The sequence below is a fragment of the Plecotus auritus genome, assembly GCF_963455305.1.
Source record: "Plecotus auritus genome assembly, chromosome: 7".
NCBI lineage: Eukaryota > Metazoa > Chordata > Mammalia > Chiroptera > Vespertilionidae > Plecotus > Plecotus auritus.
This window is the reverse complement of record NC_137774.1, coordinates 34,461,839-34,480,448: the sequence shown is the minus strand read 5'-3', so window position 1 is coordinate 34,480,448 and position 18,610 is coordinate 34,461,839. Positions and strand designations below refer to the sequence as shown.

The 18,610-nt window shown below is 36.0% G+C and overlaps 1 protein-coding gene across 2 annotated transcripts in view; it reads left to right on the top strand.

The window, feature by feature from the left end:
• The window catches only part of NUFIP2 (nuclear FMR1 interacting protein 2), a 38,398-nt gene that overhangs the window by 9,670 nt on the left and 10,118 nt on the right, over positions 1 to 18,610 (top strand). Inside the window, exons 3-4 of one of the 2 annotated variants that reach the window (XM_080682232.1) lie at positions 6,921 to 6,953; positions 10,922 to 11,116. In XM_080682232.1, the coding sequence (XP_080538358.1) occupies positions 6,921 to 6,953; positions 10,922 to 10,974 (86 nt within the window). In that variant the 3' untranslated portion in view covers positions 10,975 to 11,116. Of the gene's footprint in view, positions 1 to 6,920; positions 6,954 to 10,921; positions 11,117 to 18,610 lie in introns of those variants that run through there. The other variant, XM_080682233.1, reaches the window with a different exon arrangement.

The following is an 18,610-nucleotide window of genomic DNA, read 5'->3' as shown; positions in this document are numbered from 1 at the left end:
ATTGTGGAATAAGTTGTTTCATTAAGTGGTTAGTTGGTGGGTTTGTGTGATTTTTGTTATGGAGAACTACAGGCCTTTTAAAATGGGGGTCTTAACTCCTATTTATTTCTAGGTATTCTGTATTTTCCCTATAGATAGGCTAACTGAATATGAAATTAATGGTATTTAGATAAACTAAATGTCCCTATATGGATGCAGTTATATTTAGTTTAGCTGGTGTTATTAAAAGGTTTGCTTTAGTAAAGTAGGCAGTTTTGATTTTTGTAGTTGGACATTATTGAGATTAAATTGGTAAAGACTGTTTTCCCCCCTATAATGATAAGCAATATTCTGTTCAATTAGATCCCAAAGTGGCAGGTTCTTTGAATTCCTGCCAATATTTTTCTATTGCTTTTAGATAGAGTGGAAGTGAAGGGGGAAAGGAGGAAGGAGAAAGAGAGAGAGAACCATCAATGTTTCCATTGGTTGCCTCACACACACACCAGGTAGGGACTAAGTCTGCAACCGAGGACCTGAGGAACGTGCCCTTGACTGGCAGTCAAACCCAAGACCCTTTGGTGTGCAGGCCAGTTCTCTAACCACTGAGAAACCTGACCAGGGTGAGCATCTGTATTATTTTCTTGGTCCTTTAATGTAGTCTTCAAATGCTCAAAGTAGTCTAGTACTAAGTGAGTTGAAGTTAGGCTTAGAATTGGAAGTTTTGTCTATACCTCTTAACTTCAAAAATAAGCCCTTCAAGCCCTAACCGGTTTGGCTCAGTGGATAGAGCGTTGGCTTGCGGACTGAAAGGTCCCAGGTTCGATTCCGGTCAAGGGCATGTACCTTAGTTGTGGGCACATCCCCACTGGGAGGTGTGCAGGAGGCAGCTGATCGATGTTTCTCTCTCATCGACGTTTCTGACTCTCTATCCCTCTCCCTTCCTCTCTGTAAAAAAGCAATAAAATATATTAAAAAAAAAAAAATAAGCCCTTCAGCAACTTTATTTGGAAGTAGTACGGAGGGTGCCTTATGTCAGTTCAGTAGAAATGTTGCATTTTTTAGATTTATTACTTGCAGCCTTAGAAGTACTTTTGATTATTATCAAAACTTTGTTAAATAAGACTGCTAATCTTTGTATTATCTGGGGGCATATAGTACTCTTACATAGCAGTACCAGTATTTAAGGTGAGAGGTATGTCCTCTTTTCCTATTTATCTAAAGTGATACTCAAGAGGCAAAATTTTAATGAAGTGATATCCTTTTTTAAAAAAACAAAAAACTTTTTATTGAGTTTAGAGAGGGAGAGAGAAAGAGGAACATTGATGATGAGAGAGAATCATTGATCAGCTGCCTCCTGCATGCCCCCCACCGGGGATGGAGCCCACAACCCAGGTATGTGCCCTTGGCCAGAATCAAACCCAGGACCCTTCATTTCCCAGGCCCCATCCACTGAGCCAAACCAGCTAGGGCTGAAGTGATGTCTTCTGAAATTAATTATGAAAAAGTTTAATGAACTCCAATGTACCCAGCATCTAGTTTGGACATTTAAAAAGCATTGTCATTCTTGTTTCAACTATCTACCTTCACACTTTTTTTGGTAGGGGTTTTTAAAAGCAAATTCCAGGTATGACATTTTACTAAATACTTTGAGTATATTAGAGTATCAACCTTAATGAACATACAACTGTTTCCTCCTTCAAAGTAGTTACTCAGAATTCTTAGTTTAGTAGAATTCTTTGATTTGTTGTCTGTGGCTTATAACATTAGATCCTAGCTTTCTAAGGTGAATCATTATCGACACTAATAAAAGAGAAATATGCAAATTGACTGTAACTTTGCAATGCCCACCAGCCAGTCAGGAGTGACTATGCAAATTAACCCAACAAAGATGGTGGGTTAATTTGCATACACGGGTGCTGAGAGGCCAGGGGCAGGGGGGCGGGGGGCAGGACGCAGGCATTCTGCACTACCCTAGCCGCTCTGGGCCTCTGGGCAGCATAGTGCCGGCAGCCAGGGGAAGGAAGGCCCATTCTTGCGTGAATCTTCGTGCATCAGGCCTCTAATATAGATAGATAGATAGATAGATAGATAGATAGATAGATAGATAGATAGAGATATATAGATATACATAGAGATATATATAGAGATATATAGATATATATTTGTATATGTATACACACACACACACACACACACACACACACATATATATATATATATATATTTGTTTTTCTTTTAATTTCAGAGAGAGAGGGAGGGAGAGACATCAATGATGAGAGAGAATCTTTGATTGGCTGCCTCCTGCACGCCCACACTGGGGATTGAGCCCACAACCCAGGCAATATGCCCTGACTGGAAATTGAACCAAGATCTCCTGGTTCATAGGTCAACACTCAGCCACTGAGCTATGCCAGCTGGGCCTAAGGCAAATCTTCGGTTTTGAAATGGTCTTAAGTCTGTGGTCGGCAAACTGCGGCTCGTGAGCCACATGTGGCTCTTTGGCCCCTTGAGTGTGGCTCTTACACAAAATACCATGGCCTCGGTGAGTCTATATTGAAGAGGCGTTAGAAGAAGTTTAAGTTTAAAAAATTTGGCTCTCAAAAGAAATTTCAATCGTACTGTTGATATTTGGCTCTGTTGACTAATGAGTTTGCCGACCACTGGTCTAAGTCATTTGAAGCCAAGTCTGTTGAAATATGGTAGATGGATGTGAGATGTGTGTTTGGTCAGTGTTAATTTAAACCAGATTGATTTCTTTTACCTGGCTAATAATGCACTGAAGGATATCAAGCATTTAAAATGCTGTTTTTCTTTTCTCTGTCATAGTTTTCTGTACTATTTGTCACTGTTTTCTCTACTACTAAGGAGTTGTGCAATAATTTGTATGTGTGTGTTTTTTCTTTCCCTTATGATGTACCTACCCTAGGCAAAGTATTTTGCTTAGTTATGGAAGTCTTTGACAGGGTATTTTCCTTTAAAGAACTTAATCAAGTAGAGGAGAAAACAATAAGTTTATAAGGTAAGATTTTAAATGTCATAAGAAGGATACAAATAGCTAGGAGATTTCATTGGAGGAAGAGAATTTAATGCAGTGAAAGTAGAAAGAGTAAATGTATGATGTTTTCATGGAGGCAACGGCTTTAAACTGGGTTTTGATAGGGTACATTTTTGATATATGGAAATACAGAAGAGAGGAAGATAAAGAATTCAAAAGTTGGAGGAGAATCATGAGTAAATGTAGATATTGGACTGGATCCATCCAGTTAGGATGTGCTGAGTGGCTCTAAAAGAGAAGGAAGGTAAGTTGCTGCCAGATCATGAAAGTTTTTCATTTGAATGTCAGGGAAGATAGGCTGGTGGAATGGAAGTAATTTAAATGACAGAAGACAGGTTTTAATTCGACTCTTCCCAGTTCCTGTATACTTGGGCAAATCATTTATCATTTTTAAGCATGGGTTTCCTGAATTTTGTTTGTTTGGTCTATTAATGGGGGGAAAAACATTCAAATCTGCAAAGAATTCTTGTGAGCAAAAGCTCAATGTATTGGGATAATGCTCCTTGAGAATGGTGGTTTTTCACCTTGTTTTATGCGTTACAATCAGAGGAGGAGACAAGTGGATTACAAGAAATACGTTGGTGGTAGATTAGGGAGGTGGAAGAAAAACAAAGCTGGGAAACCTCTGGGATTAGATAAAAAGAAAAATGGTAAGACACATGCCTCTTTTACATAGGTGGCGTGGGTACAGGATAGTTAACAGTCAACTATTAACATGGTAACAATAAAGGAATTTGTGGTCTCCCTCTTGCCCTGAGGGGTCCAGAGAAAGGGAGGTTACAAGTTAACCTTACATTCCAATTATATGTTATCAGAGGTGTAAAAGACAACAGGCAGGCTTAGTTAAGGTAAAGATTGACTTTTGTTAGTGAAGAATCTAGCCTAGGACATGACTACCTGCCATAAACTGCTTTTAGTTAAAAAGTTTTAATTTCTTACCATCCTTTGTGGTTATTTTACGTCTCTAGAATTTGTAAGGCCACCACACAGGCCTTCCCTGAGCTAGTCAGGTTAGCATGTGGCCCCTTTTTGTCCACAGGTCCTAACACATTATACTCAAGTGAGTTAGTATTAAGCAGTTGACTGATTTGTAGATCGGTTTTCAAAGAGATTAATGTGACACCAATTTGTAGGGTAGATTGGAAACCCTTTTCTGACTAGAAGTAGGTCAGACTCTTGGAATAGTCCAGGCAGAGAAATAACAGTTTTCCCTTTGTATTTGCAGTCATGTAAATGTATTATTTATCCTAAAATAAATATTTTAAAGTGTTTAGGTTGGATAAGGGCAGGAGGAACTGATAAATATTATCTACAGGATGATGACTGTGTATACAATTTAGACATTTGTTTACAGAAGGATCTGAATATTAAGTTTTCTCCTTTTAGCACAATACTTAATAAGTATTTTCACCTTTATGCATTTTATAGCAATTGCTCCATGATTTCTTCACAGCTAATAATCTTATTAGAAAATATCTTTAATATTAGAGATTATTAATATTTTAATAATAACCTAACTTTCCCCCCCTAATAATCTCATTACCTGCAGACTTGACTTTGGTTTCAGCCCTGGTTATATTACCTAGATTGGGGGAGGGGTGTCTTTTTCTTCTCTAAGAGACATAGGAATGTATGTAACAAGTAATTAAGATGGCATAAGATCCTTTTTTCCCCAATGAATTGCCAATTTAGCATCCATACTGGGCACTTGATTTCTCATTATGTCTGCTTTATGAGTGCAATAGTGAATTTACTTTGGTATTAGTCTGAAAGGTAGCTTGTAAGGAATTTGTAGAAGCTAAAATTTAACCCTCAGGTTTTATTAGCTTAACTTATGAAGTTGAGGGAAGTAACCAAGGGACAACTTAAGTTTTTGGGGAGTCAAACGTTATACTCAGACTTTTGACTGCACAGGGAGTTGGTGTCCCTAATCCCCATGTTGTTCCAAGGGTCAGCTGTAGTTACTTTCATTCTAAAATTTGTTTGCTTTGCTTTAAAGTAGTATGGTTGCTACTATGACTCGAGTGTAGTCCACCTTCGCTCCTACCCCTCAAAAAAGGGGCAGGGGCAGGTTGAAGTTGTTATATCATAGGTGGCTAAAATGAAAAGTTTGTTACTTTTCTTCCTCAATATGTAACTAAATGTAGATTTATCTTTGCATTAAGCAAACTTACAATAATGAGCATCAAATAACCTGTATACAGAACTTAGGAATTGTTATAAAATGTGAGATTTCTCTACTTTCACTAAAAGAAAAAATGTTGGTTGTATTGGATTAATCTTTTTGTAGTCACGTCAACCAAAGAAAGGTGTTTGGGTTTCTTAAAATAAGCCATTCTGAAACACAGAAATTTGTAGGATAACAGTTCTATTCCTGATTGTCTGAAACTAATGGAATTTTAAGTTATTATAAATTATTTTGGAGTGATAAATATGACACCATGACCAGAATTCCCTTTGTGATGTATCTTTTTTTCTGGATTAGATTGGTTACAATTCTCTCCCCTTCTTAGTCCTCCTAGGAGAGGATGGGCATCTGCCCAGCAGTTTAAAGGCAATAGCATCCAGCTAAGCTCTTGAACCAAATGACAATCAGTGCATTATTTCCCAGTCTTTGTTAAATAAGAGAATTGTTGTAATACTTTTAATGGGCTTTTATCTGGATAATTTAATCATTGGAATAATTAACCTATTTGCTCCAAATATTCAATCTTAGTGAGCTCCAGTTTCGTTTTGCTTTACTATAATTGGTTGCTGATAAAAATAAAAAACAATTACACTGAATTCAATTATATAGCATAAAATCACCTTTTGTCTTTTAAAAATGGTAGTTGGCCAAAACCAGTTTGGCTCAGTGGATAGAGCGTTGGCCTGCGGACTGAGGGGTCCTAGGTTCGATTCCGGTCAAGGGCATGTAACTTGGTTGCGGGCACATCCCCAGTGGGAGGTGTGCAGGAGGCAGCTAATCGATGTTTCTCTCTCATCGATGTTTCTGACTATCTATCCCTCTTCCTTCCTCTCTGTAAAAAAATCAATAAAATATATTTTTTTAAAAAAATGGTAGTTGTATGGACACAGGAAGAGCACTTATTCCCAGTATTAGTTATAGCTCATTCTTATTTCTAAGTAGTTTTTGTTTCTATTAATCTGCTGGTATAGTATTTACTTTCAAGGTCCAATTCTTTATTTATTTATTTATTTATTTTTTTGTCTTTGTTAATCCTTACCTGGGGATATTTTTCCATTGATCTTTTTAGAGAGAGTGGAAGAGAGAGGGAAAGACAGAGAGGAACAATGATGTGACATCTATTGGTTGCCTCTTGCACAAGCCCTGACCAGGGTCTGGGCCTGGAAGAAGCCTACAACCAAGGTACATGCCCTTGGCTGGAACCAAACCCAGGATCCTTTGGTCCGCAGGCCCATGCTCTATCCACCGAGCCAAACCAGCTAGGGCTCATCTACTCTTATTCATCAAGACTTCAAATATCCCCTCGGTGAAGCTTTCTAGTATGCTTCCCAGGTAGAGCTTTTGCCTTCTTTATGTATGTCACTATAGTTTGGTCATGTGTATATTTCCCTTATTGTAAGACACAAAAGTAATCACATTGTAGATAATCTATCTTTGCTATTTATGTAGACGAAATAGTTCTCTTGGCAGTTTGATTTTAGATAATTAACTTTCTGTAATCAATACTTAAGGCATATCTGAATGACATTCTTAAGAATATAGAAAAATATGAGTTGTTTTGTCTGAGCTTCATAGAACTGTGCTATTTCAACCCTAATTCCAGCCAGCAATAACCAGTGTAGTTGTTTTAGAGTTCAGCATAACTTTAAAGTGCTCTGCAAAACTTAGTGTATAAAGTAATTTTTTTTTCCTTTGCAGAAATGGAATCTGTTTGGAATTTACAGAAGCAAGGTAAGAATGTTTAGGTTATCAGAAATGTTAGTACTAATCATTAATTACTATACTTTATTTTAGAATGTGAATAACATGAATAATTGCCTACCAAATAATTAGATTTTGTATTTTGAGTTATTTAATAACTGCAGTCAAAAGGCACTAGCAACCATATCAAGACTGCTAAGGATTGGGTAACACTAAGGGAAAAGAATATATTAAGTACTCTTTATTTGCTAGGTAAAGAACATAAATATCTTCTTTTGCTCTTTTTGCTCCTGATTATGAAAATAAGACAGACCATAAATATTTTTAATCTAGGAAACCAACATGAATAAGTGTTTCCACTTATGGTCAGTCTTTATCTGTACTTGTGTGGTAGACAAGGGGTAGCCTAAGAACTGAAATTCATAGTTCAAAAAAATATTTGCTCTTTTAGAAACCTTATTTGGGTGGTATATTCTCTGAAAAGATGGTAAGAAATCAAGAGAATAGCAAATTAGCTTCTTTCATCCCCATAAACAAGATATGAATAGCAGGAGGACAGGGACTAGATAATCCATATCTGGATTATTTAAAATTTTCATAAAATTGGAATTGTTATCCTTATTACTATGTGCCTTCTTTCCAAATATATTAAGATATGGTAGTGATGGAATACCTAAAATAAAGTATAGAGAAATAGTCACTAATAGGTTTGGGCCTTCAGAATCCTGTAACTGAATTGTATCTCACTTTCAGATGAATGTGAAATTCCTGGAATTTCAGAACTTGAAGGATGTTAGATTCTCTTTTTATTCTCTTCTTATGACACATAGGAGGCCCAGAGAGGTTACTGTATAAGCTAGAAAGTGGCAGGACTAGAATATAGGTTTCTCTGATTTCCTAATACTGCTCCTCCTTCCAACTTGTTCTTGTTCTTAGGCCAGGTCTTTTTGGTCTTAGCCTAAAGATAACTAGCAAGCTCAAACTATTTTGAAGTACTTTCTGTGTATCTTTTTATTCAAACACATATGAAAAAAGGGTAGACAAGAAAGTATACCCTGCAAAAAGAGAGGTAGACCTCTCTTTTTACTGTAAAATGACTATTAACTATTAAGAATGAGCATTATTTTCAGGGCAGGATGCCCTTGAAGTCCTAGGAAGAATATTATCTCTTGACTAAATTAATTAGATTGGCTCTTAAAATGAGGGGAACTTGAGTTTTTCAGTATTATTTTCAGGTCTTCATACTTTTCTATTAGGTGACAGGTTTTATTGGTTTCCTATTTTTATTAAAGCATGTATACTTTAAAAAGTTGTTGTGATAGGTAGAAATAATTTGTAATAAAATCATTGTCTCTCAGAAGAGGGGGGCATACAGCTATATAATAGGAATTTAAAATAAAACTGGCATCTTGGCCAGGCATATTCTGACTGTTTTATACTTTGAACCCAGCAGATCCATAGACTTTTGCTGTTTTTGAGAATAAAGGCTAGTTGTGCTATGGGAAATAAAAGGAAGAAATAAGTTATGATTAGGACACAATCAACTTATTTTGAAGTTTTTGGTGGTAGGTGTTACTTGAACAATTTCTAACTAGAAAATCCACACTGGTTAAAATAAAATTTGACTTCATCATTCTGTGAACAAAAGAAAAGAAATCCAAGTGTTTTAGTATTGGATTATTGACAATTGAAGATTTTTTGTTTGTTTTGGCCTGCTTTTTTTCTAGTATACTACTTTTATAATCAGGAAAAACACATAAAGAAATCCCTTGTTAGTGAACTCGACTCTCATATGTAAGAGTTGAGGCTTTCATTGGCTTGAGAACTCTGTTGCTGGGAATCCATTAGGATGCTGAACTATTGGGTGGAGAAAAATGGATCATGCATGTGTTAATACAAATAGGAAATGGTCTTTCTTTCTTTACTTAATTTAATAAATCTTTATTCAGATTATTACAATTGTTCCTCTTTTTTCCTCCATAGCTCCCCTCCACCCAGTTCCCACCCCACCCTCAGCCCTTACCCTCCCCACCACTGTCCTCATCCATAGGTGTATGATTTTTGTCCAGTCTCTTCCTGCACCCCCCACACTCCTTTCCGCCTGAGAATTGTCAGTCCACTCCCTTTCTGTGCCCCTGATTCTATTATATTCACCAGTTTATTCTGTTCATCAGATTTTTTTATTCACTTGATTTTTAGATTCACTTGTTGATAGATATGTATTTGTTGTTCATAATTTTTATCATTACCTTTTTCTTCTTCCTCTTCTTGAAGAATACCTTTCAGCATTTCATATAATGCTGGTTTGGTGGTGGTGAACTCCTTTAGCTTTTTCTTATCTGTGAAGCTCTTTGTCTGCCCTTCAATTCTGAATGATAGCTTTGCTGGGTAGAGTAATCTTGGTTGTAGGTTCTTGCTATTCATCACTTTGAATATTTCTTGCCACACTCGTCTGGCCTGCATAGTTTCTGTTGAGAAATCAGCTGACAGTCGTATGGGTGCTCCCTTGTAGGTAACTAACTGTTTTTCTCTTGCTGCTTTTAAGATTCTCTCTTTGTCTTTTGCTCTTGGCATTTTAATTATGATGTGTCTTGGTGTGGTCCTCTTTGGATTCCTTTTGTTTGGGGTTCTGTGCGCTCCCTGGACTTGTAAGTCTATTTCTTTCACCAGGTGGGGGAAGTTTTCGGTCATTATTTCTTCAAATAGGTTTTCAGTATCTTGCTCTCTCTCTTCTTCTGGCACCCCCATAATTCTGATGTTGGTACGCTTGAAGTTGTCCCAGAGGCTCTTTACACTATCTTCATATTTTTGGATTCTTTTTTCTTTTTTCTTTTCCAGATGAGTGTTTTTTGCTTCTTTGTATTTCAAATCTTTGACTTGATTCTTGTGATCCTCTAGTCTGCTGTTAGATCTCTGTATAATATTTTTTATTTCAGTCAGTGTATGCTTAATTTCTAGTTGGTCTTTTTTCATATCCTCAAGGGTCTCCCTAAATTTATCGGCCTTTTCTAGAAAATTCTTGAAAAACCTTATAACCGTGGTTTTGAACTCTATATCCAGTCGTTTGCTTTCCTCCATTTCTTTCATTTGTGATCTGTTTCTTTGTCTCCACATTTTGGCTGCTTCCCTGAGTTGATAGAGTGGCTTTGTGTGCTAGGTGTCCTATAGGGCCCAGTGGTTCAGCCTCCCCAGTTACCTGAGGTGGACACTCTTGGTGCACCCCTTTGTGGGCTGTGTGCAGTCTTGTTGTAGTTAAGTCTTGATTGTTGTTGGTATCACTGGGAGGAATTGACTTCCAGGCCAATTGGCTATGAGGATCAGCTGTGTCTATGCTGGAAGAACTTCTGTGCTGGAGACACCCTTATGAGACAAGACTTGCAAAAACCTCTGTGCTCTGCTTGAAAGGGGCGGAGTCTCAGGGCGGAGCAGACAGCATTGGTTTCCCATCAGTCCTGCCCTAATAGGCCCCTGTGTCTCAGTGTCCTGTGGTAATCACTGCAAGCACCTCTGAGAGAAAGCCACCCTCAAGTTCCGCCCGCTGCCAGACAGTCCAGTTTCTCCCCAAATGAGTCTGGGTCCCCAGAGTCTCACCCAGAACTGGAGTTCAGTGCAGTCAGGAGCTTTTGTCTCCCTCCCGCTTGAGAAAGCCAGCCTCGTACTCAGTTGCCCACCCTCTCCTCAGTTCCTCTGAGTCTCAGTGTGCTTTTCTCTTTCCTTCTAGTTGTAGAATTTCCACTCAGCCAGCCTTCCTGGGTTCTGGATGATGTCTGTTTTGTCTTTTAGTTGTAGTTTTGAAATTGTGTGAGGCAGCAGTTTAGGTGTTTACCTATGCCACCATCTTGGTTTCTCCCGGAAATGGTCTTTAAATTGTATTTTCATTAAAAGGAGGTACAGTTTAAATGATGATGGTTATTTTGGATTTGTTATTGGAACATGGCCATTTGAGGATTCCAAACCTTATTTTTATTTATGTATTTCTTTTTTAACCTTCCCTCCAGATCCCAAAAGGATAATCACTTACAATGAAGCCATGGATAGTCCAGATCAATGAAGGACCAGACTGCCTATTTGTAACCTTTCTGCAGCATTAGAGCCACTGTTCATGGGAGACACAAGGCTTTTATGCTCCTAGATCTTCAACGCAGCAGAGGAACCATAAGTAGAATCACAGGATAATATATACAAATATATATATATATATATATACATATATATATATAGTTATTTAAAAAAAGGCAACTGAAAGTAATTAGACTTCTTAAGGAATCAAATTTATTTCAAGAGACTACACATGGTTATTTAATCTCCGGTACTGAATAGTTTTTTTTTCTTTTTTTCTTATGTTAGTTTTTGTTTTTAAGTGTGAATGCAAGTGATTAATGAATACAGACTTGTGGTTCTAAAGTTCCTGCTGTCATCAATTGGGCAACAAATGACCCACTGGAAAAGCAAATCCACTTAAGAGATCTCTGTATCTTGTTCTGTGACTAAAGTGATACACTAATCACAGGGAACCCAGAATGAGTCAACATTTTCTCCCACTCCTCCCTTAATCTTTTGGTTATGCTTTGAGCCCTGCAAGAATGCTGGATAAATGCCTTGAAGTTTGCAGGAGTGTATTTTTTTAGCGAGTATGATTTGCATGTCTTGCCAGGAGTTAAGCAGCCTCTGTGGGGTGTTGGGGAAATATTTTCTTTCTTTCCTTTTATTTTTTTTTTGTTGGGTGGGGTTAGGGGAGGGCATTGAAGTTTTACAGTTCTGGAATAGTTGGTGGTACATAGTTCACTTGGCTTTAGTTACCTAATGGACTTCAACAAGTGAAGAATCCATGAGTGTCATTTAAAGAAAAGTAACAGAACAAACAATTGGCTTTAGATATTTAATATTAAAAAATACTCCTGTGCCCATCTTTTAATTATATAAGTGGGAGCAAAAATATATTCTGCTTTTTAACTGTAGGTGCTCCAGACTTGCTCTCTGTCACTAACACTAAATGTGCTGTTTTTCTTGTTTTTCATCAAACATCTAAAGAGAAACTTCTGTACCTTTTTGTAAATTCTCTTTTAATTTCTCAGAAATATCCTAAAGGGAAGAAAAAATTCCATGAAAACTAAAACTTTTAATGTTTTTAGCCAGAGAGAAGATAATAAACCCTGCCAATAGAAGATGTGTTTTCATGCAAATTATACTTCTGAGCTTATTAGCTTTCTAATTATATCTTAATAAATATATTTTATTACTAGAGCAAAATGGGTTTTTTAAGGAAAATAATGTGAAACTCTGGAAATTTTCTTTTGGGCAGAGAAGAGCATTGACCCTGTCTTATCACATTGCCATCTTGTTGCACTGCAGCTTGTATATAGCATGCTAAAATAAGTTTTTTTGTGTGTGCAGAAACAAAGGGTCCAATTTAAGATTGGGTGATGTTAGTGGCATAAAAACAAGTTCTCTGGCCTGATATAGCATCACATTACACACACAGAAATTAGTATATCCATGTATGTCAAATACAGCAGGGCATTTCTATAGAGAGGTGTAGTCTTCTAATAAAAGTAGACTGGATACCCTGGGGTGTTCAGGGAGAAAGCAACTACTTTTGCTCAACCCCTTTGCTTAAGAAATGTCCAGTTTTCAGCGACTGTAGTATGGATGAGTTTTCTTGTTTTGTTGACTATTTGAGGCTTTTAACAAGTAGTTTTTGAAAGAATCTATTGGACTCAACATAGAATAAATATCTTTATAGTCTGGATTTCTGCCCTGCTTAGATTTTAAAAGTATAAGCATGGATTGCCAATTCCACTTGATGTAAACAAAACTTTTTATACATAATATATATATGTATGTGTGTGTGTGTATATATATATATGTGTGTGTGTGTACATATATACATATATATATATATATATAAAATAACTTATTGTATCAGTCCAGGTTCAGAAACTTGTGGTAGGCCAGTTTCAGATAGTTTCATTTTACCCGAAAACTGTATCACTTTTACTGGTATTGTAATTTTTAAATGTATAATATGTTTACAGATGTGCCCTGCATTTAGTCTGCCTTGTTCCCATTTTGATTTTTGTTGAGTCTCCTGCCTGCTTGCCAAAAGCTAGGATGCTTCAGGCCCATGTACAATTGAAAGCAGAAGCATCCTTGAGCTTTAAAGCATTGAACAAACTGGAAATGCAATGAAGTGAAAGAAGTCTGTGTTTTTGTGTTCTTTTTTTAATAAAAATTTTCAAAAAGTTTTTTTAAAAAACTGTATAAGGTTAATTAAAGGAAAAAAAGGCTCCAGTTTGTTTTACAGGTTTTAAAGTTCTGCTGTGTGTTCAATTGCCTTGTGTAACCACTTGTCGCCTTAGGGCCAGATTTCACCCCCACCCTTCCATGTCCCCTTCCTTTTTTTTTTAACTTTCCATTTTGCTTGCCTGGAATTTTAAAGCTCTTCTGTCACAACTCATAAGAAACTTTCTGGGTTTGTGACATAGAGAGGTTGAATTAATATACATTTAAAAAGGAAAAAAAAAATCCCAAACCAGCCCCCATCTGAATTGGGCTTTTAAATTTAGAAGCAACACTTATAAAACATTTAGAAAGTTGTTGCTTTCCTACTTCCCTTCCATATCCCTCAGGCCTCCATGTTTAGAGAAGCCAAAAAGAGAATGTATCCCTTCTCTGTTTGTCCAAAGGTTTTTCAGAGTCTCACTTCTAAATGAGACAATGCAACATTTCACTTTGATTTCACTGAAATTTCCTTGATTATATGGTTAGAGGTATATAGTTAGAAATATCTCTTAACCTTCTCTGGTAACCCTAGTGCCCCATCATATTAACTGTCAGTATTGTGGGGGCATTGGGTTAATGGACTTAATTGCCTAGGTACAAGCAGGACTTTGGGACAAATATCCTTTGTGCTGTTTGGTAACACTTAACTCTCTACTTGTTGCAATCTTTCTCCTTAGGTCCTCACACAATTCCTTACAGAGCACTTATTAAAAAAAAAAAAAATCATAAGAGTTGATCTGTTTTCTCATTATTTTTGTGTAAGCTTCTAAAAAAACTTCAGCTGTGATTAATTTAGCACATTTAAATAACATTAATGTGTTGTTTGGTATAAAGAATTTTCCTTCAACTCAGAGTATTAGTACTGTAGCATAAACCAAATACAGTCTAGAGGGGATTTTTAACATCCCTCCATTATAAAGACTGAAAATGGGGTGTGTGTGTGTGTGTGTGTTGAGTGCTTGTGTGTGTGAGGGAAAGAAGGAGATATTAAAAGTAGTAAACAAATGTGTGTAAGACATTAGCATTCAGAGAATGAACTTATATTTATTTTGTGCCATTTGTTTTCATTACAGAATAAAGTCAGGTGGTTTTAATCCTTTAAGGGGTAGTGTTTGAAAAATGGCACTAAGAATGAAATCATGACCTATTTTTTTAATAGCTATGAAGATACTAATTATGGGTGAAGATTTCTTTTAAAATCTGTCTTTGATTGTAGGCTTCTGTGTTACATACCACTCTCGTAGATGTCTTGAATAATTCCCCCTCCCCACAAAAGACAGGGTGTATTTATCTTTCTCTTTATTCGCTCCCACTTTGCTGAACTGAAGTTAATTGCATAGCCTTTCCTCTGACCTCCTAGTAATGAACTTTCACATAAAGTGTATTTACAGCATCTGTAGTTAGCCCTTTCTCCTCTGCCTTCTAGGAGGCCATAGAAAATAACTAGGAATTTGTTAATGCCAGATAGTTTTTTCTTGAAATAAATGGCTGGAAAGATTCCATTTTAGAATTTTGTTGTTAATCATCTGCTTACCTAGTCATCACTCAGAATCTATAAAAACTTTTATAAAGGAGAGAAGTGCTGCATTGTTTTCTTCAAATAACAGTTTCTAGGGAAAGTGTGACAAACCTCAATAATGAATGTTGTCCACAGTACAATGTGTTTATTCACAAAGCAGTACATAGCAGTGGTGGTTTCATCCTTAGTCATTAGGTTTGTTGCTAACCTAATTAGAGGCATCTAATGGTTTATCTTTTGCTGTACACTTTTTCAAACATGAAAAAGCCATTTAGTGTGAAATTGTATGTCACATACCAAAAGGCCACAGGCAAAGAAATCTGTAAGAGGACTGCACTTGATTCTAAGTCCCACTAAATGAGTCATTCTTTCAAGGCTTTCTTTAGAGAAATAGATTAAAAGTCTCATTTATAAGGATTATGAGTGTAGTTATGCCACTGGACCATATTCTCAAATAACATGATCCCTCTTGTATACCTATGCTAACTGCAAAACAGACACTATTGTGGGGAAAACACATTTGGACAATAGTTTTTATGATAGGTCTGTTGGTCCTGCACCAGTTGAATTAGATTCTAATCAGGCATTGTCCTAGGTAGTAGTGCTGAATTTTAAAAGAGAGGGTAGGATTTGCTTAACTTCCCAAAGTATACATATTTGTTTAAAGGGGGTGGGCAAAGAACAAGACTAGAAATATAGCTGCTCTAATTTTGCAGAGACACATAGGTTATCAGTTCTTAATATTGATGTTATTTTTGTTAATGTAATTAACAGGCACCAGGATTCTTTTATGGTGAGAAAGATGGGCTTTTGCTTTAAGCATCATAAAATGGTTTTGTTTTTTTTTAATATACTTACATCTATTCAGATGTGAGAAACAGGACCACCCTATGTTGGTTTTTTAAATGATGAATCATTGGCTCCACTCAAAAGCAATGCTTTAATGTGTTTTAAATTACACTTCACAGTTTTGCTACTCAAGAGTCTTAACGAATAAATAGTGTTTCAAGTTGTATGCATAATAAAAACACCCAGTGAAGCATGAGTGGTATGTTGATTTTGCATTACTGGGAGTGTCAGCAGTTATTGGCTAGAAGCCTATGGAACAGCCATCCTCACATGTGATGGGATTGCTGATTCAGACTTCTCTATTTAACCATACAATTGTGTATGTCCAGAGTTTTAAAGCCATTTTATAATACTGCAGTATCCCTTTTCTACAGCCTTATTAAAATAGCTACAAATGTGTTTTTTTCCCAGTGCAGTATCCCTTTCATTGTATATCAGTTTTACTCCACAGACCAATAAACCAACTTGAGGTAAATTATATAGCTTTCCATATTCCCTTTTTTCCTCAGGTGCTAAACAAAGGCTCCAAAAAATGGATACTGCTTTAGTAATGTCTGCTTTATTTTTAAAATATTTCTTTTGCTAGATATAAAGATTTGGTGTTAACAAAATGATTTTAATATGTAAATATGAATGAATGCCTCTAGTTTGCCCCTGTTTGTCTATTATTAGTCTTTCATTTATCCTTTATAGAGGAGGATCCTTTCATGATCTTGAATACATTTCATTAGGTATGTTGCATTTTTAGAATGAAAATACAACTGTTTATCTGTCTCGGTTTAATCCTGCTGCTGCTATGAGAAACTGAAAATCAAAAATGTGATGCACTTTTTACATTACAATATACCATATCTTTATAGGTTGTTTTGATACCTTTCCTGTAGCACAGCCAGTAACAAAAGTGAATGAGTTTTGAAATTCTCTTTGGGAGGGAATCAGTACAATTAACTTTGTGGTATTGGCCTATGAAGGACAATAACGCAGGAAAATAAAAATTCTGTTAGTATTACACTTTTTGGCCTTAAAATGTCTTCTACTACTGAAAAATCCTTTAAACTTAGTTTTGTTTCTATTATTTCCTCTCTCTGCCTCAAAAGGAGGACTTGGGAAGAATGGCTTAAAGGGAGTAATATCTGTTAGTTGCTGATTTCTCTTTTAGAAAGAAAATGTCTACTATATAAGCTGAGGACTTAATTTTTTTGTTTGTATTCAGAAGAGAAATAATGCTGTCCAGTGCCAGTCGATTTAGTTTAATTTAAATTAGAACTCCAACTATTCTGCTTCTCTAGTATATTTTTACTTGGCAAAGATAAACAAGTATAGTAGGAATGCTATTTGACAAGAGAAAAGTCATTTCTCAAGCACATACCCAAACTTGAAGATTGAACCCAAAATAGGAAGAAAAAACACCAAATGGGGTGGAGGAATATAAGAAAGATATGTGGTCCAAAGCTATCTGGTTATATTTTGATGTTGCCAATATTGCAAAGCCAAAATTTTAATTTGCTTATTTAATATATTTCTTGGCCAGAGATCTATTTTTATATCAATGTGCCTTGCATGTGTATTAAAAAAAATAAATTGGAAAGGCCATGTAGTAATGCCTGAGATGGTTGATGGTTCTTACCACCTCACTAATTTTTATGCAGTATGAAATGCTCATTCTATTGCCCAACTGGTGCTCTCTGTTTAAAGTTATAGATCTTGTCACAAACTGGAACTATTTTATAAACTGGGGAAGTGATTTAATTTACTTTCATTGTTTCTTTTGTTTGTTCTTAGTCTGTTAGTGGCTGTTCTGTAGTGGGAAATAGTAAAAGGACTCTTCACTCCCTTTCCCTCCTTCCTTAGCACCTTCTTCGAGTAATGTGATGACACCATTTCTTGTGTGCTTTGAAAAGTTTCAGCTTGCTGTTTCCTTTAGTGTTATTTAAAAAAAAAAAGTGTTATAAAAAGCATTGTTTGAAAAATGTAGGGAGATAACAGTCCGCTTTAATTTCAGATTCTATGTGAGCTATGATCCAAGTTATTGGCTCTTTCCAACTTTAAAATTTTTTATTGTTAAAGCACCTTGCTTAGAAAAATTTAAATACTTATGTCTGCAACAATTGTCTCAAAATAATGAACTGTGCAATTCTTGTCATTAAAAAAACTCTCCCTAATGTGACTTGTTAGTTCTCTGTATTTCTTGCCAGTGTAAATGTGAAAAGCTTTGCTTGCATTACGTTTTAGAAATGCATTTTGCACACTCGAATTTTGCTGAAGCTCCATGAAAAGGTTAGATCTAAGTAGATGAATAAAGCTATGCACATGTTTTGAATTTTAATTTGTGTGTCATTACCCGAAGTGACTTATCCTTATTACTTTACTGTTCTTAGCTTCACCATCTTTAGAAACATGGCTTAAAATTATAGTTCTGGGCTAGCTTATCAGTGGAAGCAGAAGAGAGGAAAACTGGCACCTGTTTTAGTAAACTTCAGTTTAAATGAGAGCTTGACTTGTATCTACTAAAGGGCTTTTCTTGAAACAGGGCATTTTTATCAGTTGTATAAACTGTTGGATGCTCTTACTTCCTCAGTGAAATTTTTGGTTTATTTGATCAAATAAAAATGGGAAGTAATTCAAACTGAAATGAAGGAAGGACCTTATGCCACATGGAGTTCTGTGATAATTTTTATGACTTAAACCTGGTTTAAAGGTGTAGGATGACCTATTTACCTTTATGACTTTAGCATAAATTTGGCTTAATGAATGAATGATTGACTTGAAATTAGAATCATTATCTTGCTTAAATATCTAAGCACAGGTTGTTTTAAAGATAATGTGTATCTTTTTAAAATTACCCAAGCTGATTAGAACAAGTTTAGAATTTGGTTAAATTGCTGCAGTCTGCATGTACTAAATAAATAGCTTTATTTCACATGTATGTGTACTTAAAAGATTGTGTAGATTTACTGGCCAGGTTTTGTCAATCATCTTTTAAAAGATTGTTTTGTAATCTCTCCAGGACCTTTGTAGAAGAGGCTAATAAGTTTAA